The 21,485-nt window shown below is 37.0% G+C and overlaps 1 protein-coding gene across 1 annotated transcript in view; it reads left to right on the top strand.

The window, feature by feature from the left end:
* The window catches only part of VWA8 (von Willebrand factor A domain containing 8), a 256,138-nt gene that overhangs the window by 152,743 nt on the left and 81,910 nt on the right, over window positions 1-21,485 (top strand). Inside the window, exons 15-17 of the mRNA XM_008067589.2 lie at window positions 2,307-2,475; window positions 4,296-4,373; window positions 9,570-9,685. Of these exons, the coding sequence (XP_008065780.1) occupies window positions 2,307-2,475; window positions 4,296-4,373; window positions 9,570-9,685 (363 nt within the window). The remainder of the gene's footprint in view (window positions 1-2,306; window positions 2,476-4,295; window positions 4,374-9,569; window positions 9,686-21,485) is intronic.

Genomic DNA, 21,485 nt, shown 5'->3' with positions numbered 1-21,485 from the left:
ATCTGCCTGAGGAAGCGGAGGCGCACCTCATCAACGAGGATACCTGTAGAATGAACATTTGTATACCTAACCCTGAATTGTACCCCAAAATTTTAAAATAAAAAAATTAAAAGTTAAAAAAAAAAAGAAATTGAGGTTTTGCTTCCAGAATCTATCCTGTTCCATTGGTCTGTATACCTGTTCTTGTACCAACACCAGGCTATTTTGATTATTGTAGCCTTATAATAAAGTTTAAAGTCCAGTAGTGTAATACCACCCTTTGTTTCTTTTGCTGATGATTGTTTTTTCTATTTGTGGTCATTTATGTTTCTATATGATTTTCTGTGTTGTTTCCAGGTCTGAGAAGAATTATGTTGGTAATTTAATCAGTATTGTATTGAATCTATAGATTGCCTTGAGTAGGATGGATATCTTAACAACGTTGATTCTTCAGTCCATGAATATGGAATATTTTTTGAATTGTTTGTGTCATCTTTGATTTCTTTGAGCAATATTTTGTCATTTTTGTTGCGAAGGTCTTTCAAGAGTCTGGTTTGGAAGATGCCAAGGTATTTTATTTTTTATTTTTCGGCTATTGTGAATGGGATTGTGCTTTTTATTTGATTCCCTGGCTGTTGTTGGTGTATAAAGATGCAACTGTCTTTTGCATGTTGATTTTGTACCTTGAGTCTTTGCCAAAGTCCTTTATCAGTGCCAGGAATTTTTTGACAGATTCTCTTGGGTTTTCAAGGTATAGGATCATAGCGTCAGCAAAGAGGGATAGCTTAACTTCCTCCTTTCCTGTTTCGATACCCTTGATTTCCTTCTCTTGTCTTATTGCTCTGGCTAGGACTTTCAACACTATGTTGAACAGGAGGGATGAGAATGGGTAGCCTTGTTTTATTCTGGTTTTCAGGGAAATGTTTCCAGTTTCTGTCTGTTTACCAATATGTTGACTGTGGGTTTATCTTAGGTGCTCTTACTATTTTGAGGTATATTCCCGCTTACCTAGGTGTTTGAGGGTTTTTATCAAGAAGGGATGCTGGATTTTATCAAAAGCTTTTTCTGCATCTAATGAGATATTCATGTAATTCTTGTTTTTACATCTGTTGATATATTGAATTGCATTTATGGTCTTGCAGATGTTGAACCAGCCCTGCATCCCAAGGATGAAACCTACTTGGTCATGGTGGATGATTTTTGAGATGCGTTGTTGGATCTGATTTGCTAGAATCTTGTTGAGAATTTTTGCATCTGTGTTCATCAGAGATATTGGCTTGTAGGTCTATTTCTTAGTTGTATCTTTACCTGGTTTGGGTATCAGTGTGATGTTAGTTTCATAATATGATTTGGGGAGAGCTCCGTCTTCCTCTATTGCCTGGAATACTTTCAGTAATGTTGGTATCAGCTTCTCCTTATATGTTTTGTGGAATTCCTCCGGTAAGCCATCTAGGCCAAAGTTTTTTCTTTTTTTTTTTTTTTTGTAGGTAGTTTTGTTTTGTTTTAATGATGGAGTCAATTTCCTGGTTGTTATTGGTCTATTTAGGGTCTCAATTTCTTCTGGTTTCAACCTTGGGAGGTTGAATGATGTCAGAAAGTTCTCCATTTCATTGAGGTTTTTGATTTTGTTTCCATTTAGGTGTGCATAGTAATTAGTCTCTGATAATATTTTGTATTCTTCAGGGTCAGTTGTAACTTGATCTTTTGCATTTCTGACTGTGTTTATTTAAACTTTTCCTCTCTTTTTCTTGGTCAATCTGGCAAGGGGTTCATTAAGATGTAAATATTCTTATTGCCAATCTAAATTTTAAATTTAATCTAACCCCTTATGCTTACATTTTCTGTACTGTAAAAAGTTTCCTCACCTTGAATTAGGCTTCTTGGTGTTTCTCTGATTGACATAGAGTAGGTTCCTTGCAAGAGAGTAACTTTTGAAGGAATTTTCAATAAATAAAGAGAATCTTTGTAATGAATATGAACTGAATGGAATTTTATTTCAAGACGCTTTGGAGAAAATTTGTTGTAGTCATGACAACATCTCAAAAGCAGGGGTTTGTTCCAGGGCTGGAGTTTTATAAGTAGATATTGTATAACATTTATTAGCAGTAGGTGATTATTTTGTTTGTTTGTTTTAATCTCAGGTTCTTAGAATGTTCTCACTTTTTTTTAAAGAAAAGCTTATTCATTGTATAATAGCTTTGCCATTATTCACAGCATGATTGCCTTATCATTGCCTAGACTTTAGCTCCCATGACCTAAAATAGTCACCTTAGGCTGAATATAAAATGTGGGTTTTTTTCTAATGTGGGTTTTTTCCCCCCATTTAGGTCCATTTTTCCAATCCACCCTTCCTTCAGAATCATCGCCTTGGCAGAACCCCCTGTTATTGGAAGCACAACACAGCAGTGGCTGGGACCAGAATTCTTAACCATGTTCTTTTTCCATTATATGAAACCACTTGTCAAAAGTGAAGAAATCCAAGTGATTAAGGAAATGGTAAGAGAGAGGCTAACTCTAGCCTGCTTTCTACAGCTGTTCTCTTTTTGAGATACTCTGATGCAAACTGCCAACACAATTAAATATTTTTAGCTTTTTCTTCCCATTTATTTTCAAATTTCCTTATATAGTAGCATAGGTCAGTGATTCTTTAACACTTAACTTTAACACTTAACTTTAACATTCTTCAGAATCATCTAGAGGGCTTGATATGTCACTGATTTCTGAGCTTCATCTCTGTAGTTTTAGAGTCAGTAGATCTGGGTATTTCCAACAAATTCTCAGGTTATGCTCATGCTGTCTGGGACCACACTTTGAGAACTACAGATGTAGGCTGTCTCTCCTCTTTCCTCATGTAGAAGCCGACTTGGAATTTGTTTTCATTTTATATTCAGCCAAAGGTGACTATTTTAAGTTTCCACTGTAAAAGGAGGCTGAATATATTATAGTTTCTTAAATTTGATAGAAAATACTAAGGATTCCTGGTCCCTCAGGACTGTAATGTATCCTGTATCCTGATTAGTCAGCTAGAAGCTGGTGGCTTCTAGTGTGTGTGTGTGATCTATTATTTCAGTGTAAGCCTTAATTAAGCATTGTGGTTAGCACTTTTGAATTTTCAGAACTATACTCTTTAATGTAGTAGCACTAGCCACATTAAATAAAATTTTTTAAAAGTCAGTTTCTTAATCATATTTCCAGTGCTCAGTAGCTACACGGGGGCTTTTGACTACCATATTAGATAGTATGCAGAAAATGTCCATCATCATAGAAAGTTTTATTGGATAATGCTGTTCTAGATCACTAATTATTAACTTTTTACATAAAAAAAGATGTTTGAAATACTGAATGAACGGATTAATGTTAGGTCTTGTGAGCATGGTGGTGGATAAGGGACTTTAGAATTCAAAAACTTGGCTCTAAATATCAAGTCCACTACTTACTAGCTTCTAATCTAGGGTAAATTACTCAGTCATAGTTTCTTCATCTCAAAATGGAGATAATACTACCTCTTACATCACAGAAGTGATTTAAAGAATAAATGAGATGAAATATATGTAGAACAGATCTTAGAATTTTTAAAAATTTCTGTTACTTAAATTACTATTGAAATCCTGAGCAATATGCTTTTGAAATTGTCATGTTGTCCCAGTCATTTTTCTAATATCTCTGTCTGATCTTTTAAAATTAAAATCTTAAATTTATGCCTAAATAAAAATTGCTTACAGCTTAATTAAATTAAAATTTGTTATAATTAAAAGCAATCTATATGTGTTGATTTTGCTGACATCATCACACTCCTCAAGTATGTGTTTTACAAGTTTTTGAAAAATGGACACCTTGAGTATCCATTCTTTACATAAGGGTACTGTCTACCACTTAGTAGACATATATACAAGATTACTATTAAAGAAAGGAATCTGGTTCCAGTAAGAAAATGCTTAAGTGAGTGTTTAAAATATCATCTTGGAGCTAACAAAACAGGAAATGATACTATTTGAAAAATTCTTTATGATACACAGCATGCCAGTTTCTAATTGAGTCAGAGGCTCCTTTCAGTTTTATCTTGATGATATAATTGTATATGGAAAAGAGTGGCTTGGTTTTTAGTTACCTGATTTTTAAAGAGGAAGCAGAGATTTCAGTGATTTCTGAAAATTTGAATAAGCAACTTGATCCATGAGTTAAACGTGTAACTGATAATCATAAACTGTTAGAAATGTACTTCTAATATTATTTGCTAAGTAGTTATAATTTATGAATGATTGATCAGATAACCCAATTTATTGTTTATTTGTTTTCTTAATTCTCTCATAATACAGGTCCCAGATATACCTCAAGAAGCTTTGAATAAGTTATTATCATTTACACACAAACTAAGGGAGACACAGGATCCAACAGTAAGTCTGGATTTTTTTTCACAGAATTTTCCATTGTTGACATGCTGCTGTTTTATTTTCTTCAAGTTTAATGCTTTAAAATCTATGTTTTAAGCTGATATTTTTATCCCTTATGTTATGCTTTGTCCTATACATATGTTTTACTTTGATTTCAGTGATTTTAACATGTTTTTCTCATGTTATGGAAAACAACTTAGTGTGCAGGGGGTTTTGTTCTCTTCTTTTTGTCTCTTGTGTTAAACAGTGTCATCTGTTCTTATGGCTTCAAGTACTACCTCCAAGTTAATGCCTATGTCTTTATCTTCCAACGTCTGTTTTCTGATTTGTTCTCATATTTCCATTCCAGTGTGGTGTGCTGAAAAGATAAAGGGTTGTCACTATTTAACACTGTGAGTCTAAAAAGATCTTAATGATCAAACATTAAAATGCATATTAGGAGTCTTCTCCTTAGTAGCTTAATAAATGTTAGTTTCTTTCACTTTTCAACTGGATATTCTGAGATCACTGTTAATTCACATATATTGTACAACTAAACTATCTTTCCCCTTTAGAGCTATTCCTGTTCCTAGTTTAATTTCCTGACTTTGTTAATAATCTGTCTGCCAAATTACCTAAATTAGAAACCTTGACATCATTGTTGATTCCTTGCTTTCCTGCTGTCTTCACTTAATCGGAAAGTAAATCTCGCCAATTTAGCATCTTGATGCCTCATCTGTTCTCTTATCTAATGTCAGTAATTGTCCTTTTAGTGGATGTCATAATCTTTCTCCTAGAATATTTTTATGTCCTCTTGACTGTCCTCCTCACCAATTATTCATTCATCACGTGGCCCTCTTGTAGTTTCCTGTGGCTTTTGTAACAAATTATCATAAATTGGTGGCTTAAGACAACAAAAATTTATTTTCTCTCTTTTTGGACAACGAAAGTCTGAAATCAGTATAACTGAGCCAAAAATCAAAGTGTCTGCAGGGCCTCATTCCCCAGAGACTCCTGCAAGAATCTGTTCCTTGCCTCTTCCAGTTTTTGGTGACTGTTAACATTCCTTGACTTGTGACTGTTATGTCAGTGTTGCCTTCATTGTCACATCACCTTCTCCTCTGTTTGTGTCAAATCTCACTCTGTGTCCATCTTACTAGGTTTATAGGGTTGTATTTAGGGCCCGCCCAAATAATGCAGAATAAGCTTCTCATCTCAAAATGCTTAATTTAATGTTACCTGTAAAGTCAAAGAAAATACCATTGACAGGTTCCATAGATTAGTATGTGGATATCTTTAAGGGGCTGGGGACCATTTTCCAGCATCAAAGGTCTCCTGTTAATTACCTCTGGGACTTCATCTCCAACTGCTTTTCTCTTTGCTATGTTAGCTGTCTCTCCTATTCTCAGCAATGTTTCAGCTACACTGTTCTTCTTGTTGCTCCTTGAACACACTAGTGCCTGCCTCAGGGCCTTGTTGGGTGGTGATTCCTCTGCCCAGACTGCTCTTCCCAAGATAACTGCTTGTTCACTCCCTTGGTTCTTTCAGATTTGCTCAGCTGTCACTTTCAGTGAGGCCTTTCTGAAGCACTTTATATAGAATCAAATTTCCAGCCCATGTTTTATATCTGTCTCTCGTTCTGCTTTAAGTTCTTGATAAGACATATTACCCTTTGACATAATATATGTTTTACTCTTATTATTTTGTTTATCTTCCCTCACTCAGATTTTAGTTCCAGGATGGCAGGAGTTTTTGCTTATCTTCTTCCTGTGGTATTCCCATGTCTGGAACTTTGCCTACTGCACAGTAGACACCCAGTAAATATCTGCTAAATGAATGAATCTTCTGTATTGTCTCTGGAGTGATCTTTCTCAAATCCATCTCCTAATTTCTCCCTCTTCTTTAAAGTTGTTAAGGGGTCGATTCTCTTTGCCTGTAGACTGAAGACAGCCTGCTTTAACAAGCCTGTGGGTTTCCTCTGGCCCTGAGCTGCTTTTCTAGCCTCACTTCCTACAGTCTTTTTAGACATGAACTCAGCTTTTAGCTTACCTTAGCTTAGCTTCACCTATACTTAGCTTCTTGCTGTTTCTAATTCCCATCTGTATTCAAATGTCTCCCTCAGATGATGCCTGGAATGTGCTTTCTCCCTATCCACCTGTCCTTCAGTTTCCCTATTCTGTCAAGTCTTTCTCATCTGCCTTTGGCAGAAGTAAGCATTATTTCCAATCTGCTGTCATGACACTTGACACATACCTCTGCTATTGACCTATTGCAATTGTCTTACAATTTATTTTTATTTCCCCAATTACTATTTTAACTCCTTGAGATTAGGTCTTATCCATTCTTTTATTCCCACTTCCCAGCCTAGTGCCTGACACTTAAATCTTAAATGAATTAATGAATAAATTGACTAATAAATTAAACATCTATTAACAGATTGTTCCTTAAATTTCCTTTCCCTGAGTACATGTTACATTTGATAAAAGAAATAATTCTTTGGAAGGAAGAAAAGAAAAATAATTTCTAATGAGAATTTTCATATTTTTATGCTGAGGTATTAATAATTATGCTAATATGAAAAACCCATCAAGGGGTGCTCTTAAACTGTATAGTATAACCATGGTAACTAAGGGAATGTGCTTTACATCCTCACTCTATTTTTTGCAAAATAAAACTGCAGCTAGAAATTTGATATTATATATGTTTAATACATTCATTAGGAATTTTTATGATAAAGTGCACTCAATTTTTAATTGAGAATAATGTGAGAGCAAAGATTACTGAACCCTGTATTCAACACTTAAGTGGCTCAGTGTAAAGCTTAGTTCTGATTTTTTTTAACACTGGATATTATTGCAAAGCATTTTGGTGCTATCAAATAGGAGAGTTGGTATTCTTCAAATTCATGAGAAATCCTTACTGATCACTGGAATGAAATGTGAAGGCTGAATTAGTGTCATGCTTAGAATGAGATTAGCTCATAGTACCCTAGAAAGTTGCCTTATGGTTAAAATCCTATCTTCCAGTATGTTTAAGTGTAAATTGGTTCCTGTTTATTTTTATTTATAATTCATTAACAGTACATGAGAATTCCCTGGTTGGAGAAATTGTCAAACATTTTTTATGATTAGATTACAAATTTTTCATGGTCCTAAGTATTAAGAATGGGTATTTCTGAGTTACATTTAACATTTGATACTTTCTGACTAAATCTTATCATCAACTCCTGTCTTTCTCATACCTAGTCACCAAATCTTTGAAACATTTGTTACGTTCTTTCTGTCTATACTTGTTACTATAGGACCTTATCTTTTTATAGGCAGATTATTGAAATAGCTTTCTTTTTCCTGTCTCAGTTCTCTTTGTCCTTCAGCTATATTACATACTGCTGCTGATTTAAACTAGAAATAGGCCAGTAATAATTCTAAAATCATGTTACTACTTTACACATAACAAGGTTCTATTGCCTTTAGGAATAAGGTCAAACTCCTCAGAGTGTCATTCACAGGTCCTTGTAATTTGAGAGCTAGCCTTCCAGCAGGTCCCTCCAGTAAAGCTGGACTGGTTTCCTTGTGTTCTACATGCCTTTGATCCTAGCATTTCTCCTGCCCACTTAAACATTTTAGGCCCCTGTAGCAGTTGTAACTGCTCCACTTATTTTAGCAATTATATGCTATTTTGAATTGTAATTTATGGCTTCTTACATTTAAATATTAAGGATGGATCAAATGTTTGCTTATAAATGAGTTCTTTGAAATTTAGAATGTGTTTTTTTTTAACAGAGAAAAGGATATGTGGTGGTCATTCTCCCAACCTTGTTCCCAAAGGAAATATAATATTAATGTCTTAGCTGAATTACAATACTAATAACACAGACCAACATCTCATGAAGATGTGAAATACACAAAGAAGAGAAATCAATTCATTTTTATCTTCTGTGGGATATACAGAAATGACCTAGGAAAACCTTGAAACAAGCAAATGTGTAATATGTCTTTGGCATTCTTTGTTAATCCATTCAGAAGCCTTTGTTAATTTCATAGTCTCCTTTTCCACTTCCTTGGGTGCTCAGGGCCACTTTACTGCCCTTGTCACCCTCTGTGACATTACACTAACCCGTTCTGCACTCCCAAAGTTCCAGTTCCTTCAAAAGTGCTTCTCTCTTCTGGTTTTCAATGAAAATCACTGCCTCCTAAATGTTGCTGATCTAAGTTAGAAATTAGACCAGTAATAACCTGATTCCTTAAATATATGCTACCATGTAGGTCCTATCCTCTTCCTTTGTTAGGTTTTTTTTTTTTCATTTTAAAGATACTAAGTGTTTTAATAAAAATGGCTGTCATTTGTTGAATACCCATATGTGTCTGACTTGTTCTAAGTGCTTTGGAATAATTTTATAATTTAATCTTCATGTCAACTTTAGGGTAAGGGCATTATTATTACCATTTCAGAGGTGAGGAAACTGAGTAATTTGGAAAAGTTGAGTAATTTGCCAAGGTCACACAGCTAATAAATGGGAGCCTAATTTATCAGATATCAAAGTCTATAAACTTTACCATTATGTTATGCTGCCTGCCAAAATAATTTCAAGTTCAAGTCAACCTATATTTATTGAATGCTTATTATGATCTGAGTTCTATATCAGCAACTCTATTAGTGGTATTTGGAGAAGTTTAAGAAAGCAAAGTAAAATTATTCTGACAATATAAGAGAAGGATTTTAAACAGCAAGTTGCAGTCCAAGTGACAAACTGGTTGACACCTCTGTGGTCAGCAGCCTACTTTTTTTTTTTCTCAATTTCAGAAACCACAGATTTGCTTAAAACTCTAAGCATGTTCAGGATATCTTAGTAGGTCAACTTTGTGTAAGCAGAAAAAAATGAATGGTTACTTGTACATATGGACTATTTGTATGACAGGTGTGATGTATTGTGTAACATCCTTTCTCCATTCACTCCCCCACCCCTTCAATTTAGCACAATTACAATAATTAAATTTAACTGATACATGCTTTTTACAGACTTTTAAAAACTATCTTCCAGAATGATTTAAGTGTAAATTGGTTTCTGTTTATTTTTATTTATAATTCATTAAAAGTACATACTTATTTTAAGTTTGGCCTTGTCCTTCAGGAATAATGAATTCTGCTATGATACCCATCTAAAGGGACTTTAGCAAGTTGAAACAAGACTCTTAACAGGCTATCTTTGCCTTTCGATAGGCACAATCATTAGCAGCATCACTTTCTACCAGACAACTGTTGCGGATTTCTCACCGTCTGTCACAGTATCCTAATGAAAATCTTCACAGTACTGTCACTAAAGCCTGCCTTTCCAGGTAACCATATTTTCTTCCTCACTGAATTCAAATCTCTGCTAAAACTCTAACATAAGTTAATTGATAGTCTATGTTCACAGGTCTACAGAAAGTGTTGGTCTGAATATATAGCTCTTTCAGTTATTAGAACTTATTTAGTATATTATTTTGGCATAACAACAATTTTAAGAGGTATGTTGTACAGAGGAAAACTGTTTCAGTCACTTGCTCAGGTCCCATAGTAGTAAATAGTGGGCTTGGAATTTGAATGCTTGTCCATGTGTCTTCTGTGCAAGGGCTCAGAATCCATTATTACACATCTCCTCTCAAAATTGCACTGAAACGTTCCATGATTGATGGTACTGCCTGATTTCTAAACTTCACAGAACTAACATCTTTTCAGTCTATACCATCATCATACCCATTGGGAATCGATTATAAAACATGGCTTATAGAATTTTCTTACAGAAACACATTTGCACGAAACTATTTTAAAAGGATAATAAGAAAAGATTAAGAATAATCTCTGATACACCCAGAGATTTCTTTTAGACTCTATTCATATGATATATTAATTATTTTTATGTTATGTTTTTGTCCATTTATTCTTTGATTAGAGGAATTAAAAGAGAACCTATTTTCAGTTTAGGAGAATCTGTGTTACCCTCTGTAGCACTTCAGTTTGTGGACAAGTTTTCTTGTAGTTAAATTGATCTACTTGTGTTGTTAAAATGAGACTCCACTCTAGTATCTTTAGGTAATTCTTTGAAAAACTAATAATTATGAAAAATAACATAATTGATTTCCTTATTCTTTTAAGTTGAAGAATATTAGACTTCCAAATGAAAATTAGGGAAAAATGCTTCAATTGCTTATTTTTTAGTTATGAACTGAAGGAGATATAGGCAGAGAGATAGCCTCATTACTTATACAATATTTTGTTTTAAGACTTTGTTGTAGACATCAGATCACAGAAGTAAATAGAGAATGCTAAGCAACGTAAATGTTCTGGAGCATAATGGAAAAAAAGACTTAAAATATTAGAATATAACAATCATACCCAAAACATTCTACAGATTATTAGATATGCCCTGGTAATTGAATCAACTGTCAATTTCCTTTATTTATAAAATGCAAATAAAAATAAATGAAATGATGAGAAATGATTTAAGACATAAACGAGTGATTGAAGCTAGGAGAAACCTAAAGTGGCTGAGAATACTTAATGTTGGTTGATTACCAATTCATTCACAGTCTACACAGAAAATGTGAGACCATTTTAAATATAGGTCAGAAATAATTAAGAAATAAGTTTCTGTCAGATGTTTTATCATCATCTCCCTTAGATAGATATTTAAGACAGTATTGAAAAGAAGTAATTTTGGAGTAATTCTATACTTCCTCTACTACTTGTAGTAGAAGACTTAATGGATCTCTTCTAAATGCAAATATTTTAAAAATATTAAAGCTAAAAACTATAGAAAAGTCAATGACATATGTAAACAAGACAGACTGAGATAGATATCTTCCTCCATATATTCTCCCAACCTAGAAAAAAAAAATGAAAACATAGTGTATATTCTTATCTAAACTTGAAAGGAAGAGAATATCGCAGATACCAGAAATGAAGTAGGACTAGTGTTACCATAGGACCCAGCAATTCCACTCCTAGGAATCTATCCAAGAGAAATAAAAACATGTTTGCATAAAAATGTGTATATGAATTCATAGCAGTGTTATTCATAAAGGCTAAAAAGTGAAAACAATTAAAATGCTGAATAAATAAATAGAATGTGGCTTAGCCATACAATTTAATATTATTCAGCAATAGAAATAAATGAAGTATTGCTATATGTTACAATGTGGATGGACCTTAAAAATATAATTCTAAGTGAAAGAAACCAGACACAAAGGACTGCATATTGTATATGAATCTGTTTATATGAAACGTCTAGAATAGGGCAAATCCATAGATATAGTGAATAGGTTGGTGGTTGCCTAAAGTCAGGGAGACTGGGGAGTGGGAAATGGAGAGTGACTGCTAGTTAGGTACAGGGTTTTTTTACTTGAGTAAGAAAAATGTCCTAAAATTGATTGTGGTGATGGTTGCACAACTCTGTGAATATACTAAAAACCATTGAATTGTATGCTTTAAATAGGGGAATTGTATGGTATGTGAATTATATCTCAGTAGAGCTCTATACAGGTAAAGTTTGGGCCTCCCTTTGGTCCCCACTTTGCCTAGTTTGAGATCAGATACCCTTATTGATGTTGTGTCTCCCTTCCCCACCTCGGCAGTATCCCGCTACTGCTAATCCCTTTCTTATAGTATTACAGTCAATGTTTGGGGTCTGCTTATGAGTGAGAACATGTGGTGCTCTGTTCTTTGTTTCTGTGACAAGTTGATGAGTATGATAGACTCTAATAAATCCATCAAAGTTGCTATGAAGTCCGTATATTTGTCCTTCTTTATGGCTGCATGGCATTCCATTGTGTGTATGTACCACATTTTTTAAATACAGTCCAGTTTCAATGGGCAGCACAGTTGGTTTCATGTTTTTGCTATTGTGAATAGTGCTGCAATAAACATGTGTATGCATGTATCTTTTTTGTAGAATGGTTTGAGTTCCTCTGAGTATATTCCCAGTACGCAGATTGTTGGGTCATATGGAATGTCAATATCCAGTTCTTTTAGAAATTGCCACACTGTTTTCCAAAGAGGTTGCACTAGTTTGCATTCCCACCAGCAGTGTAGAAGCATTCCTTTATCTTCGTATCCTTGCCAGCATCTGTTGTTGTTTGTTTTATTAATGATGGCCATTCTTACTGGGGTTAGGTGGTATCTCAATGTGGTTTTGATTTGCATTTCTCTGATCATTAGTGAGGCTGAACCCTTTTTCATGTGTCTGTTGGCTGCCTGTATGTCTTCTTTTGAGAAATGTATATTCATATATTTGCCCACTTTTTAATGGGGCTGTTTGTTTTTTTCTTTTTGGCAGATATGAGTTCCTTGTAGATCCTGGATGTTAGACCTTTGTCAGATATACATCTGTCAAATATTTTTTCCCACTCTGTGGGCTGTCTCCCTGCTCTCTTGATGGGTTCTTTTGCCTTGCAGAAGCTTTTCAGTTTGATGAGGTCCCATTTGTCTAACTTATCTCTGATGGCACGGGCACTTGGGGTATTGATCGGGCATTGGTTGCCAGTTCCAATTTCCATAAGGGTGACTCCTGAATATTCTAAGGTTCTTATAGTTTGAGGTTTTACATTTAGGTTTTTTATCTATTTAGAATTGATTTTTGTGTATAAGTAGGGGTCCTGTTTCAATATTCTACATGTTGTCAGCCAGTTTTCCCAATACCATTTACTGAATAGGTTCTCCTCTCCTCAGAGATTGTTGGTGGAAGCTTTGTTGAAGATGAGTTGGTTGAAAAATTACAGTTTTGCTTCTGGAATCTCTGTCCTGTTCCATTGGTTCCATATGCTTGTTCTTGTACCAATACCAGGTTGTTTTGATTATTGTAGCCATATAGTAAAGTTAAAAGTCTGGAAGTGTGATACCTCCCATTTTGTTTCCTTTGCTGAGCATTGTTTTGGCTATTCATGGTTGTTTATGTTTTCTTTTTTTTTTTTTTTTTGAGTTGGAGTCTCACTCTGTTGCCTAGACTGGAGTGCAGTGGCCGCTCCCGGCCACTGCAGCCTCGACCTGCTGGGCTCCGGCGATCCTTCCACCTCAGCCTTCCAAGTAGCTGGAACTACAGGCACGCGCTACCACTCCCGGTTGATTTTTTTATTTTATTGTAGAGATGAGGTCTCGCCTACCCGGGCGGGTCTCAAACCCGCGGGTTCAGGCAATCCACTGACCTCAGCCTCCCAAAGGCGCAGGATTACAGGCTGAGCCACTGAGCCCAGCGGTTGTTTTATGTTTTCATATGAATTTCTGTATTGTCATTTCCAGGTCTGAGAAGAATGATGCTTGTATTGTGTTGTATCTGTAGACTGCTTTTGATAGGATGGGCATCTTACCAATGTTGAGTCTTCCTATTCATGAGCATGGAATATTTTCCCATTTGTTTGTGTCTTCTTGGATTTCTTTGAGCAGTGTTTTGTAGTTTTATCGTAAAGGACTTTCACTTCTCTAGAGAAGATGTCGAGGAATTCCTTGTGTGTGTTGTGAATGGGATTGTGCTTTTTATTTGGATCTCTGGCTGCTTGTTATTGGTGTATAAGAATGCAGATATCTTTTGCCCATTGATTTTGTACCCTGAGGCTTTGCTAAAGTCCTTTATCAGTGCAGGTTTTGACAGATTCCCTTGGGTTTTCAAGGTATAGGATCATATTGTCAGCAAAGAGGGATTTGAACTTCCTCTTTTCCTGTTTGGATACCCCTCATTTCCTTCTCTTGTCTGGTTGCTCTAGCTTGGATGTCCAACACAATGTTGAACAAGAAAGGTGAGAGTGGGCGGCTTTGTCTTGTTCCAGTTTTCAGGGGAAATGCTTTTAGTTTCTGTCCATTTAACAATATGCTGGCTGTGGGTTTTACATAGATGGTACTTACTATTTTGAAGTATGTTCCTTCTATGCCTAGGAGCTTGAAGGGTTTTAATCTAGAAAGCATGCTGGATTTTATCAAAAGCTTTTTCTGTATCAAATGATATAATCATGTGGTTCTTGTTTTTACACCTGTTGATGTATTTAATTACATTTATGGTCTTGTGGATGTTGAACTAGACCTGCATCATGGGGATGAAGCTGACTTGGTCATGGTGGATGATTTTTTATATGTGTTATTGGATCTGATTTGCTAGGGTCTTGTTGAGAATTTTGCATCTATGTTCATTAGGAATATTGACCTGTAGCTCTCTTTTTTGTTGGATCTTTGCCCAGTTTGGGTTTCAATGGGATGTTAGCCTTATAAAATGATTTGGGGAGAATTTCATCTTACTCAATTGCCTGGAATCCTTTCAATAGGATTGATATCAGTTCCACCTTGTACATTTTGTGTAATTCCCCTGGAAAGCCATTTAGTGCAGGGCTTTTTTTGTAGGTAGTTCTTCTATGACAGAATCAATTTTCTGGGTTGTTATTGGTCTATTTAGTGTCTCAGTGTCTTCTTGTTTCAACCTTTGGAGGTTGTGTGATGTCAGAAAGTCCTCTATTTCATTTAGGTTGTCAAGTCAGGAAGTCTTCTATTTCATTTAGGTTGTCATTCCACACAGCTGTGCATGGTAATTTCTGATTGTCTTTTGTATTTCTTTGGAGTCAGTTGTGACTTGATCTTTTTCATTTTTGATTGTGTTTATTTGGGCTTTTTCTTTCTCTTGGTCATTCTTGCTAGGGGTCCATCAATCTTGTTTATTCTTTCAAAGAACCAGCTTTATTTGTTGTTGATTTTTTTCTATGATATTTTTGTCTTCTATGACCTGTATTTGGGCTTTTACTTTGATGATCTGGATTCTTCTGCTAAAGTTTTGGTGGTCTTGTCTTTCCAGCTCCCTTGGGTTATATGTTAGGATGTTAACTTGTGATATTTCCATTTTCTTGATGTGTGTTCCTAGAGATATGAATTCCCCTCTTAGGAGGACTTTCATGGCATCCCAGACTTTTGGTAGGATGGTTCTTCATTTTTATTTTTTTCTAATTTCTGTTTTGATTTCTGTGTTGAGCCAGTAGTCATTCAGCATCATGCTGTTTAGTGTTCATGTCTTTGTGGGTTTGGGGGGAATTTTGTTGCTGTTGATATTTATTTTTATTCCACTGTGGTCTAAGAGGGTGCATGGCAGTATTTTGATCATATGAAATTTGTATATGGTTGATTTATGACCATGGATGTGATCAATCTTGGGGTATGTTTCATGTGATAGTGAGTAGAATGTATATTCTGTGGTTGTTGCATGGAGTATTCTGTAGGTATATATTAAGTACATTTAATTAAGGGTCAAGTTGAGTTTCCAGATCTCTTTGTTGATTTTTTTCCTTGATGATCTATCTAGGGTTGTTAGTTGGGGTATAGTCCCCAACTATAATAGTGTTAGAGTAAATTTTTTTTTTGTAGTTATCTTAGTAGTTGCTTTATAAACACTGGTGCTCCTGTTGGGTGCATATATGTTTAGGATGGATATTTCTTGTAGAAAGATTGAACCTTTTATCAATAGGTAGTGGCCTTCCATATCTTTTAAAATTTTTGATAGCTTGAAGGTTGTTTTGTCTGTTATTAATATTGTGACTCCTACCTTCTTTTGTGATGCATTTGTCTGGAAACTCGTTTTCCAGCCTCTAACTTTTAGTCTGTGTGTGTCCCTTGTGGTAAGATGAGTTTCCTGTATATACCAAATTATTGGGTCATGGTTTTTTATCCAGCTTACCATTCTGTGTCTTTTCAGTGGTACATTTAGTCCATTCACATTCAAGCTGATTATTGATATGTGATTTTTTACTTCTATCATGAAGTTCTTATAACGTTTTTTCTTTGTTTTCTTTTAGCGTTTGGGTTGATGTATGTGTGTGTTTTCAAGTTTGCAGTTGTGATGTATTCTCTGGTGATTCTGTGTTCTGCATTATCTTGGGAAGTGCATAATCATTCTTTTTTTTCTTTATTCTTTGCTTAATACCTTTTTTTTTTGAGTTAGAATCTCACTCTGTCACCCAGACTGGAGTGCAATGGCCACTCCCGGCCACTGCAGCGTCGACCTGCTGGGCTCTGGCGATCCTTCCGCCTCAGCCTTCCAAGTAGCAGGAACTACAGGCGCGCACTACCACACCTGGCTAATTTTTTTTTTTTTTTAATTGTAGAGATGAGGTCTCACCTGCCCAGGCGGGTCTCAAACCCATGGGCTCAGGCAATCCACTCACCTCAGCCTCCCAAAGGTGCGGGATTACAGCCTGAGCCACTGAGCCCGCTTGCTTAATACCTTTTTAAGCATCTCCTGTAGAGTTGGTCTGGAAGCTACATGATCTCTTAGGGTTTGCATGTCTGGGAGGGATTTTAATTCTCCATTGCTGATCAAGGTGAGCTTGACTGGGCAGGAAATTCTTGATTGAAATGGTTTGTTTTTTAAAACTTTGAATATTGGACCCCAGTCCTTCTAGCTTGTAGTGTTTCTGCCAATAGGTCTGCTGCTTTTCTGATTGGTTTTCCCTGGTAGGTAGTCTGACCTTTCTCTCTTGCTGCCTTTAGGATTTTTTCTGTTGTGCTTACTTTGTGTAGGCAAATTAATATGTGTCTAAGGGGTTGGTCTTCTCATTTGATGTCTTCTGGGGGTTCTCTGTATCTTTTGTGTTTGTGTGGTCACATCTCTGTTGAGATGGGGAAGTTTTTTTGGATAACCTCCTGGAATACTTGCTCTATTTCCCTTTCTTCGTCTAGAATTCCAACCAGGCAAAGTTTCAGTCTCTTTATATAATCACACATCTCTTGGAGGCTTTATTATTTTTTTCTGAGTTTTCTTTCTACGTTTTTTACCGATCAGGTTAATTCCATGTATTGGTCTTCAAGTTCTGAGATTCTTTCTTCTGCTTGATTAATTCTGCTTTCCATGTTTGTCATCTTGTTATTTATTTCCTGGATAAAATGTTTTTATGACCAAAATCTCTGTTACAAGTTCTTTCATTGTTCCATCTTGTGTTTCTTGAGTCTTATTCACTCTTTCTATCCATTCCCTAATCCCTGTTGAATTCTGGCGCCAGTTGTTGGTAACTTCCATTGTTTGGATTCTGAGGTCTGATTTTTCAGGTGTTTTCTGGCAATTACTGTGTTTCTCCATATATTTTCTCATTTGCGACAGATCTCTTTCTTTTCTCTTTAGTTCTGTTATTCTGTGGCATTGGGAGATACTTTCACTTCTGATGTTTGCTCAACCCTCTGTTCTTCCCTGGTCAAGGCTCTGAATTTGTTCTATTTTGAATTAGGGCTGTGGGTGGGAAGTTTTGCTGTCTCTTGTAGTTTTGAGAGTCATACAAGGTGGAGGATGGGGAGCTAGGATTCAGAAACTACTTGCAAACCACAATGTTCACTGACTGTGGTATGGGTTCCCTGAGACCCATTCCCCACCACCACTCTATGACAATGCAATGGGTACATGTATGTACCCCCTGAGTCCATGATACAGTAAGTGCAATGAGGAGAACAAAGTAGAATAAAATGACACAGGCAAAATTTTTTTTAAATATTAAAAATATTTTTTAAAAACACAATGACAGGAGCAAAAGCCAAAGCAAAAAACAATTACACACACACACAGACACACACATACACATACACACAGACACACACACATACACACACACACCCTAAAACAAACTGGAATAACAACAAAGCAAAACAAATAAAGCAACAACAACAGAAGAAAACAGGAAAGTCAAACACACCTAACGCAAAATGCAAAGAGGAAAAAAAAAACAACAGGAAAAAAAAGAAAAGAAGAAAAAAAGAATTCAAATCGAACCCTCACACATGTATTAACACACACACATTAGACTAAAAAGGGACAAACAAAAAAGCAAAAACAAAAAATCCTGAAAGATGAACACTCAATCCTTCATGTACACACATAAACAGAAAACAGAAAATGAAAATAAAGAAAAAAAAAGTGTTCCTAAAAGCTCTAAATATCGACCTCCCATATGACTCCGCAATCCCCCTACTGGTAATATACCCTGAAGAACTCAAATCACTCTATAAAAAAGATACCTGCACATGTATGTTTATCGCAGCATTGTTCACAATAGCAAGAACCTGGAATCAACCATACTGTCCATCAAAAGAGGACTGGATTAAAAAAAAATGTGGAGGAGGGAAGCAAGATGGCGACGGCATAGGTGAACTGGTGAGATTCTCTGAACATGAGTTCCCAAAAAGGCTATTACTTCTCTTCCCCCATTCCCCAGCACACCACCAACCGTGCTGGTGCCAGGCCCGGAAACTTCGGTCCCACGCAGGGCCAGATATTGCACCTCCCCCCACTGCTGCTGTTCTACTGCGTGTGTGGAAGTCTCCGTTCCCAGCTCCCTCCAGATCCCTCCCCGGCTGCATTGTCTCCAGCCCGGCACCAGCACCAAGCCGCTGGTCACACAGGGAGGCTCTGGGCGCCCGCCCCTCAGAGACACCGGTCCCATTCCTGGCTGAAGTACCCTGGAGGGGGCCCAGCGCCACTCTCGCTGCTCACCACCCGCCCTTTGGAACTTTGGAGCTCTGGAACTCTGGGCCCACCCTGGCTGAGGCACTCAGCGCGAGACCCCACGCCGGAGGACCCAGAGAAGCAGAGAAAAACAGATCTGCTTAAACTGCCTCACCATTCTCCAGGCAGAGACTTCCATTGCCCCGCCCACCTATCAGCAAACTTTACCTCATTTCCTAAGGCCAGATATTGCAGCCTCCTGCCACTGCTATTCCACTGCGTGCGTGGGAGTTTTGGGTCCCAGCCCCCTCCGGCTCTCTCCCCGGCTGCGTTGTCTCCAGCCCGGCACCCGGCACCAAGCCGCTGGTCACACAGGGAGGTTCTGGGCACCCGCCCCTCAGCGGCACCGGTCCCATTCCTGGCTGAAGTACCCTGTGGTGGGCCCAGAGCCACTCTCGCCACCCACTGCCTGCCCTTTGGAGCTTTGGAGCTCTGGAACTCCGGGCCCACCCTGGCTGAGGCACTCAGTGTGAGACCCCAAGCTGGGGGACCCAGACAAGTGGAGAAAAACAGATCTGCTTAAACTACCTTGCTATTCTCCAGGAGAGACTTCCATTGCCCCGCCTACCTATCAACAAACTTTACCTCAGTTCCTAAGGCAACAGCGCGAAACAGGAGACAAAGTCCCACCCCTACGCTGCAATGAAAAACAAAAGGGAGAGGCCAGAATCGGAGATCACAGAAGTGACTCTAGTCTGATCACTTATTTTGACTTATGATTTTATCATTGAAACTGTTGGTTTAGATCATGTTTGGTGTTTACCTTCTTACTTACACTGTTTCTTAATTTTATTGGCCTGTCTCTGTGTAGCTATCAGTACTCTTTAGGGAATCTTTCTTACCTGTCTTTCTTCACTTCTTCCCGGCCCTGTGTCTCTTTCTCACCTGATAGTTGGTATGTATATCTGTTTTCCCTCTCGCACTTCTCTCTTTCTAACTCCCTATTGACCCCCCCCTTCCTCCATTATTTTCCTCTTTTATACACCCCCTTTTTATCTAGGGACCAAGACTACATACTGCTGAATAGACAGACTGTAAAGCAGAGGGAAAAATGAACAAAGCCAGAAGACCCTCATAAGGAAGAACAGGTCATTGCAGAAGAGAAATAAAAGCAACCCCACCTTCCCTCAAAAACAGAATTGAAGAAGGGGAGGGAAAGGGGGAGAGAGAGTAAAATCTACAGAAATGAAGAAAAACCAAAAGAAGAGTATGGGTCTCTCCCAGATGCCTGGGAGAGCAGACACTGAGAAAACTGACTTTGGAATGCAAACAGTGAAAAGACCCCAGAATGAAGGGTCTCAAACTGCAAATGTAGATATCAAAACAATAATGGAGGGATTAAAAAGAATTGAGGAGACACAAGAAGAAACTAGGAAGGAGCTGATATCTGAGATAACAGTAATAAAGAATATTGTGAATGAAATAAATAACAAACTGATAAGCATGGAAAGCAGAATTACCGAAGCAGAAGAAAGAATCTCAGAGCTTGAGGACCAAAATATAGAAATAACCCAAACTCTTAAAAACACAGAAAATAAGCTCAAAAAGACAGAACAAAACCTTCAAGAGATGAGTGACTACCTCAAGAGGCCTAACCTAAGAGTAATCGGACTCCGTGAAGCAGAAAGAGAAACAGAGACCACATTGGAACAACTTTCCATGAGATCATTCAGAAAACTTCCCTTATCTAATCAGTGATGCAAAAATTCAAACACAAGAGATTCAGAGAACCCCTGCAAGACAACAAATGAGAAGACCAACTCCTAGACACATAATAATTTGCCTAAATAAAGTAGGCACAAAAGAAAAAATCCTAAAGGCAGTAAGAGAAAAAGACAGATCACCTACCATGGAAGACCAATCAGAATAGCAGCAGATTTATCTGTAGAAACCCTGCAGGCTAGGAGAGCTTGGAGCCCTATCTTCAAAGTCCTAAAAGATAAACAATTTCAACCAAGAATAACCTACCTGGCCAAGGTAAGCTTCATCAGTGAGGGAGAATTAAAATCTTTCCCAGATATCCAATCCCTAAGAACTTATGCTGCCACCAAGCCACCTCTACATGAAACACTTAAAAAAGAACTAAACACAGAAGAAAAGGAAAAAAAAAACAACAGTGTTCTTCACAAGAGTACAGGGAAAAGAATAAAATATACACGAACCAACCCCAAAACCAAAAGAAAGACAAAAAAAAAAAAAGAAAAGAAAAGAAAAAACCAAGTGGAAGAACAACAACTCAATAAGAACTCCATGATAAGGACGAACTCTCACATTTCAATAATTAGTCTGAATGTGAATGGACTAAACGCACCACTGAAAAGATATAGAATGACAAAATGGATAAAATATCATCAGGCAACAATATACTGCCTTCAAGAGACCCATCTCACTAGAAAGGACATACACAGACTCAAAGTAAGAGGATGGGAAACAAATTTTCAGGTGAAAGGAACACAAAAGAAAGGAGGAGTTGCGATCCTAATTTCAGACAAAATGCCATTTAAACTATCAAAAATTAAAAAAGATACAGAGGGCCACTACATAATGATGAAAGGTTCACTCCATCAACAAGAAATATCTATCCTAAACATATATGCACCCAACATAGGTGCACCAACATTCATAAAGCAACTTCTAGGAAAACT

The sequence above is a fragment of the Carlito syrichta genome, unplaced genomic scaffold (genome assembly GCF_000164805.1).
Source record: "Carlito syrichta isolate Samal-C Ts95f unplaced genomic scaffold, Tarsius_syrichta-2.0.1 Scaffold309718, whole genome shotgun sequence".
In the NCBI taxonomy this organism is placed as follows: domain Eukaryota; kingdom Metazoa; phylum Chordata; class Mammalia; order Primates; family Tarsiidae; genus Carlito; species Carlito syrichta.
Note: the sequence above shows the minus strand (reverse complement) of the source record. Positions and strands in the feature narration are given on the sequence as shown.